This window comes from Equus quagga, chromosome 2 (assembly GCF_021613505.1).
Source record: "Equus quagga isolate Etosha38 chromosome 2, UCLA_HA_Equagga_1.0, whole genome shotgun sequence".
Lineage (NCBI taxonomy): Eukaryota > Metazoa > Chordata > Mammalia > Perissodactyla > Equidae > Equus > Equus quagga.
The window spans coordinates 184,510,733-184,518,016 of record NC_060268.1 but is presented as its reverse complement, the minus strand read 5'-3'; the positions used below and the strand labels follow the sequence as shown (position 1 = coordinate 184,518,016).

Here is a 7,284-nt window from a genome sequence, read left to right as displayed (position 1 = left end):
GTAAAGTGACACACAGTTTTCCTCGGCCTACGCGGGGCTGTGCATAGCAGGCGGTCCTCACCCAGCAGTTGTGAGAAGCGCTATCAAGCACATTCTCATTTTGACCTGGGCATATTCTTCCTAATCAGAAACTGCTCATGAGCCTTCGGTGTGTTTGAGTTTTTACTTCATTTCAGGAACAGAGGGAAGTTTCGATGCCAAACACAGCACTCGGTACAGCACGTGGTGTTCAGACAGAACACATGTGGTCGGCTGGCATGTGGGTCGCAGCCTGGGAATGTGACCTTTGGGGAAGGCTTCGCTGAGGCACCTTAAAGGGATGCGCTGCTGCCTGAGTGACAATGTGAGATCACATCATCCTTAATCATCTCTAGAGTTGAATGTTCTATCACTTTTTTAAAACTTTTGTTTTGTCATTATAAATGACAACATTCAAACAGACAGAAGTCCTTAAAGTAGGCCACTCTGTCACACTCCCAGGGCACCCACCATTAACAGGTTATGTAGCGTCTAGAGATTTTTCTGTGCCCATGTGCACACATGCACAGGTATGTAGTTCAGTTTTCTTTTTACAAAAATGGTATCCCAAGTACACGCTTCTGCGAAGTGTGCTGGTTGTCTTTCTACTTACAGGTGTGTATAACTGCACCCTGTTGTCTAGCATTCTTTTTTATTGTGGTAAAATATATGTAACACAAAATTGCCCATTTTAATCCATTTTAAATGTATAGGTCAGTGGCAGTAAGTGTATTCACATTGTCCTGCAACCATCCCCACCATCCATCTCCAAGCCGTGTCATCTTCCCAAACAGAAAGTCTGTCCCCATTCAACACTAAGTCCCTGGTCCTCCCTCTCCAGGCCCCTGAAACCCTCTGTTCTAATTTCTTCCTGTCTCTGTGAATTTAGTAAATCAAGGTTCACCCAGGTTGTAGCATGCAGTAGACTTTCATTTCTTTTCATTGCTGAATAACCTTCCTACCAGCAGTCTTTTCAATGGCCCTGAAGTATTTTATGATATGAGTGTATCGTAATTTACTGATTCCCATGATATTGGATATTTAGACTGCGGCCAGTTCCTTGTTATCACAGCTGTTGTGAACAGCACTGTGGTGAACATTCTGTGCGTGAATCCTCGCACTTCAGTGCGACCATGTCGGTTAAATTTGAAGAAGTGAGCCACAGGGCCGCATGTGTGGGAGCACGGGCTGTGGGGACTGCCCGCCCTGTCCCATCAGCAGTAGGTGGGCACAGCCTCTTCAGTTCTCCTCGCTGCACGCTGGCTGAGTCTCCAAGACCCCCTGACTGATCACTCACTGGTGGTGGTTGATGCTGCACCAGCTGGGGCCATGAGCTGAAATGCCCCCAGGAGGGCTCTCTCTGTGCCCTGAGTTCCCTGCCCATACCTTCTCCCGGTTCCCAGGATGAGTGTCCTGAAGAGAGAATCAGGAAGAAGCCATACTGCCTTTTGTGACCTAACCTCAGAAGCCAGGCCACACCATTTCCAGCATATTCTGTTGGTGGAGGCAGTTATAAGAGTCCACCTGGTTCAAGGGAAGGGGACAGACCCCACCTCTCAGTGGAGGTGTGTCCAGGTCACTGTGGGATGGCAGATATAGTGCTGCTGCCATTTTTGGAAAACACAATCTTCTAAATACTCCAACCAGGATGAGGCCAGAGAACCACCATCCTGACACAGTCCTGGACTTGGAGAGACTGTGGCTGCCCCTTTTGAGTGGTGGGCATGTTCTCCTGGCTGGGAGTGCGTGGGATGGGGCCGCGCCCTGAACCGGAAGCACAGTGTGGTTGGTGGTCTGGGCTCTGAAGGGGTTAACCGGAAGCGGAGCATCCCAGATTCCAGGCCTCTAGGGGCCAGATCAGAGGGGGAGGAGACTGGGCAGCTGACCTCGAGCTGCTCCCTCTTCAGGGGAAGGAACTTCGGAGGCATTCGCCCGCCCATCTGGACACCCGTGGGGCAGGGGGTCGGCCCTGAGGAGGGCAGGCAGCCGGGGCCCCTGGGTCAGAGGTCAGGGCGCTGCTACCTGGCCAGGTACATGAGGGACGTGGCGCCTAGGGGACAGGGAGGGGAGGCCTGCCGGGTGTCCCCAGCACACCAGCTGAGCCCAGAGGCCGCGCCTGACTGCCTGCCTGCCTGCCGGGGCCCTCCAGGAGGTGTGCTGCTTTCTCCGGCTGGGTCCAGAATGCTAACTGAAGGAGTAAGTCCGCGCTGTCCCGGCCCCCGCCCCACACAGCCACCCTGTGACAGCGGGGACCCGGCGGGGCGCGGGTCGGCGCAGGGAGGGGCGCTGGGAAGCCCAAACCACAAGCACATGCGGCTCGCACCCGGCGAGGGGCGGGAGACCCGAAAGGTGCCTGCGGGGCTGGGCCAGGAGTCGCCCCAGCCGCGGTTTAGCCTGCGCGACGCGATGTCTTCGCGCACCGCGAAGGGACCCGCGCGCGTCCCCGCCCGGCTCCTCCCGCGGGTCTGCCTCCTCCAGGCCCCGCCCTCCACGAGGCCCCGCTCCCTCTCCAAGGCCCCGCCCCCCCAGGCCCGCGAGCATGGTGGTGCTGAAGGGCGTCCCCGCGCTACTTTCCCCTGAGCTGCTCTTCGCCCTGGCGCGGATGGGGCACGGAGACGAGATCGGTGAGCGCGGCGGGGGCGGGGGGGGCGAGGCCGCGGGGCCTCGGGGACGCCCACCTCGGGGCAGAAGTCGGGCGGGCGCGCGGGGCCTGGCCCAGGCTGTCTCCTCGCCGGGTCCCGGGAAGAACCGGGTCCTGGGGTGGCGGCATCGCTCCGGCCGCCCCGTCCGCATTCCTTAGGACACCGAGGCCCGGGCCGGGGGCCAGGCCCTCCCGGGCCTCAGTCGGCCCCAGGTGGTCACCAAGGCGGAGGCCCTTGGTCTGGGCGGGGCTGCGTCCAGGCAGGTCCAGCTCCCGGCCCTGCGTGCGGCCCGGACTGCAGACCCCTCCCCAAGACGGCCCCGAGGGCCACCCGCGCTGATGCCCGGGGCTGCCCCGCAACGTTTGCAGCGATTTCTTTCCCGGGGGCCATGGGCCTGGGGCGGGGACTGCGGGGCCGACCTGGGGTGGAGGCCGCGGTTCGAGCTCCGCCCCGGTCCCGGCAACACCTGCAGACTCTCCTGCACCTAGCGGCTCCTCCTCTTCCCCTCTCTCTGACCGGCGTGTCGGGGGAGGGCAGTGGGTGTGGTCTGTCGCGTTGTCCAGTGACCCACTGGCGGCCCCTACCGGCGCGGTGGGAAGTTAGGCTGCGCGGACCCACCAGCAGTGGGGAGAGTGCCTAACCCGGGCGGCTGTTCAGTTCTTGCAGACGTGAACTTCCCCACCTCCTCCATCTGCAGGTGTGGCCCCGAGGAGATCCGCGCCGACGGTGAGCTGCCACCTCCTGCCCGGTGGGGTTGGGGAGGGTGGGCAGTGGTCCTGGCTCCGAGCTCCCCATCCATTCCCCAAGCACCCACCAGTGACCCAGGAAAACCCAGTGCCCGACCCTGGAGACCCTCCCTGCAGCCCCCAGCCCCAGAGGTGAGCCTGGGCCTCCTGCTCCATCTCAGACTCCACTTGGTGACTTCTTGCAAGTGGAGAAACAGGCCTGGTACCTTGTCAGCTGGCTGAGCAGTGGGGCCCCCCGCTCACCCCCATCAAGTGTTCAGCCCTTACAGTGCTATAGAAATCCCAGCACTGGTGACCTGGCCTCACAGGCTCCCGATGTCCACACACTTGGTTTCTGAGATACTCTGACCCTTGGGGATGGATGGGAGGTGAGACTGAGGGGATAGTAGGAGCAGAGTTAGCAGTACCGAGGGTAACGGGGAGTGTGGGGTGAGGGCACAGGCACCCTACCTAGTCACATCCTACCTGGATGGGCGCTGGACTCCAGCTGTGCCTGGCTGCCCCACCCCACCCCACCCCAGTGATGCTGTGAAGCAGGAACAGGACTCTCCCTGCAAAGTTGAGGCCACCAAGGCACAGAGATGTGAGATGTGGGGTAAACCCACCTCCTCTGGACAGAGCCAGCCAGTGGTCCCAGGCCTGAACAGTGGGCTGCTCCCTCCCACCCAGTGGCCTGGGCTTCCACCCCCTGCTCAGGGAGCTGAGCCAGCCATGCCTCAGTTTACACCTTGAGCTAGGTAACCCCAGGTGCTCTCCTCCCCAAGGAGGTGGGACAAGGTGGGCCGTGGGAAAGGATGATAAGGAGTGTTTAAATAAATCACACCACAGCCACCAAAAGTGATGCACACACCCTGCTCATCAGTGGAAAACAAGCTGTTAGGGTTCAGAGTCAATACAGTCATCCCTAGGTATCCGCAGGGGATTGGGTGCAGGACCCCTGCAAATGCCAAAATCCACAGATGCTCATGTCCCTCAGTCATCCATTAGTTTCCGAGGGTTTCATACCCGGACACAGAGGGCCAACTGTATGTATGCAGAAAGGCTTAACCATGCAGAAATGCAGAGGCAAAGGCAGAATGAACTGCACGCGGACGGTGGCAGGGCTTGCTTCACGCCCTGAGACCACAGCCAGGTGTTCATCTTCGTCGGGTCTGTGTTTCCCGATCTTGTACAGCGAGTGTGCGCCACTTCAACACTCAGAAACCAGCTTTCCAGGAGAGCATGAACCTCGGAGCCCAGTGGGGTGTTTGGGGGGGCCTCAGAGCCCAGTGGGGCGTTTGGGGGGCCTCGGAGCCAAGTGGGGCATTTGGGGGCCCTCAGAGCCCAGTGGGGCGTTTGGGGGACCTCGGAGCCCAGTGGGGCGTTTGGGGGGCCTCGGAGCCCAGTGGGGCATTTGGGGGGCCTCGGAGCCCAGTGGGGCATTTGGGGGGCCCTTGGAGCCCAGTGAAGTGTTTGGGGGGCCTCAGAGCCCAGTGGGGTGTTTGGGGGGCCTCGGAGCCCAGTGGAGCCTTTGGGAGCAGCCTTGGGCAAGAGAGGCCTCTTCCCAGCCCCGAATGACCTCATCACAGGATAAAGGTGGTAACCCCAGGGTCATCTCAGGGACCTTCTTGGGTCAAGGAGGTGGCCCCTCCTGGTGGACGGGTCACCACCAGCAATATACGTGGTGCAGAGTGAACGGGATGGCGAGTGCTGGGACAGTGACAGGTGCTGTGGCCAGGGCAAGGAGGCGCCAGTGTGACCTCGATAAGTGTCACCAGGCAGTCAAGCAGGTGCCTGCAGCTCCCCATCTGTCCTGGGCCCCAGTCTGTCCTTGCTGGCCGGTTTCGCGAGGCCCAATGTGAAAGATGTGGACAGGCCAGCAGGCAGAGGGCTCTGTCCGCGGCCGGGTTGAAGAGGGCAGGGGTCTGAAGCTGGCACTCTGCCCTCAGGCTTGGGCATCCCACAGCTCCTAGAGGCCGTGCTGAAGCTGCTGCCACTGGACACCTACGTGGAGAGCCCGGTGAGGACCCTCATCACCGTGCTGCCCCCTCACTGCTCGGGCCTCAGTTTTCCCCTTGCCAGACCTCAGAGGGCCACTTGCCTTGGGGGGGAATATGTCCCCAAAGGGCCCTGACCCTGATCAGATGAGCCCTGAGACGTCCCCCAACAAGGGGGCCTGAGGCCCCCAGGGCAGCTAGATGGATAGGCCGCAGGGGTGATCCTGTCTGTCCCCAGGCTGCTGTCATGGAGCTAGAGCCCAGTGACTGGGAGAGAGGCCTCCAGACCCCCGTATGGAGAAGCTATGAGTCCATCCTCTTCATGGCCGGCTGCACGGTGAGCCCATGGCCCCGACTGGAAGGGAGCTGGGGATTTTCTGCATCTCCTTGGAGGCCCAGGAGGGCCCAGCAAGGGCCCCAAACTCCGCCCCACAGTTATGCAGATGCCTGCTCACCTGCCACGGAAGAGTGACCCTGGGGGTGTGGCTGGCCCTGCCCGGGCCCTGCCCCAGCCTCCCTCCCAGGATCCTGCCCTGTTTGCCTCGGGGCCCTCACCCGCCCAGCCTGTCCGAGTGGAGCCAGGGGAAGCAGGGTACCCCCGGCCCCTGTCTTGTGGTCAGAAGCCTGGTCCGAGGCTACGTGTGACCCTCCACCCTTCGAGGAGACGGGCCTGCCCTCCTGGGCCCACCCACTGGAGGTCTTGGGCAGGACCCACCTGAGGAGAGAACACCTTGGGCTCCCGTCCTGCACAGCGGCCCCCACTCCTCCAGGGCAGCTCAGAGGACGCAAGGGCCCCCAGCAGGCGCCTCACCCACCACAGCCCCCCTTGTCCCTGCTCATCTGGTCCTCGAAGGTCAGAGGCCGGGTGTCCTCAGGCCCCCGACCAGGAGAACCAGAGAAATGGAGCTGAAAGAGGCCACGCCTGCTGGTGCCCCTGCCCTGCGGGGCCACGAGGGTCTTGCACCGTGCCATTTTGCCTTACAGAGCACCCTGGCAAAGATAGAGAGGTTTGAGTTTTATGAGCGGGCCAAAAAGGCTTTTGCTGTTGTAGCAACTGGGTGAGTTCTGGCTGGGACAACTGGGTCCGCCGGGTCCACAGGGTCTGCCTGGGTCCACCTGGGTGGGTAGGTCGGGTTGGTCTGGGCCGATTGTGGGGCCCGTCCCCGCCCCACTCCCACTCAGCCTCTGCCCTGGCTGAGACTAGATGTCCCACAGAGGAGGGGACACGGGGGTTGCCTGAGGGCTGTCCCTGGGCCTGTCCAGCGGGTGGCAGAGCAGGAGCCTGGGCGCCCTGGCCTTCCCACCCACCTCGGTGCTCAGCTCAGCTCCTTACGCAGGGAGACAGCCCTCTACGGAAACCTCATCCTCAAGAAGGGGGTGCTGGCCCCTGATGCGCTGCTCTAGGCCTGGCGAAGACCGCCCCAGGCCCAGAGAGGGATCTGGACCCCTGAGCCCAACAATGCCACCAGCAGGCCTGCCCGCAGCACAAAGACCTCACCCAGCGGGGGCGCCGGGGGTGGCGGGTCCTGGGGAGCCCTGCTGACCAGGCTGAGATCCTCCCAATTTATGATAACAATGGCAAAGGGTAGTGATTGTCATCCTTCCGTCCAAAGGTTTAAACAACAGCTTCTTCTCACTCACAAAGGCTTGTTTGGTGCTGAGCACAGGGAGGCTGTGGGCTCCCCAGAGAGCAGCCCCCGTGAGCCCTGAACCTCAGGTGGGAAGTCAGGCGTCCCTCTTCCCAGTAGGTTTGGGCTCCCTGAGCCAGCGAGTCCCTGGGCTTGGGATGAGACCCTCACAGGTAGAGACCCTCACCTGAGGAAATCTGCAGAGGACCTGGGCAGTGACCTGGGGGCATGGGCTGTGACCTGAGGGCCTGGGCTGTGACCTGGGGGCCTGGGC

The 7,284-nt window shown here is 61.4% G+C and overlaps 1 protein-coding gene across 6 annotated transcripts in view; it reads left to right on the top strand.

The window, feature by feature from the left end:
- Nucleotides 1–1,914: 1,914 nt before the first annotated feature.
- FUOM (fucose mutarotase) overlaps nucleotides 1,915–7,284 on the top strand; it is an 11,978-nt gene continuing 6,608 nt past the window's right edge. The window contains exons 1-7 of one of the 6 annotated variants that reach the window (XM_046652060.1): nucleotides 1,949–2,214; nucleotides 2,533–2,642; nucleotides 3,318–3,386; nucleotides 5,335–5,405; nucleotides 5,621–5,719; nucleotides 6,367–6,440; nucleotides 6,720–6,970. In XM_046652060.1, the coding sequence (XP_046508016.1) occupies nucleotides 2,558–2,642; nucleotides 3,318–3,386; nucleotides 5,335–5,405; nucleotides 5,621–5,719; nucleotides 6,367–6,440; nucleotides 6,720–6,786 (465 nt within the window). In that variant the 5' untranslated portion in view covers nucleotides 1,949–2,214; nucleotides 2,533–2,557 and the 3' untranslated portion in view covers nucleotides 6,787–6,970. Of the gene's footprint in view, nucleotides 2,215–2,496; nucleotides 2,643–3,317; nucleotides 3,387–5,334; nucleotides 5,406–5,620; nucleotides 5,720–6,366; nucleotides 6,441–6,719; nucleotides 6,971–7,284 lie in introns of those variants that run through there. The other 5 variants (XM_046652057.1, XM_046652054.1, XM_046652058.1 and 2 more) reach the window with 5 other exon arrangements.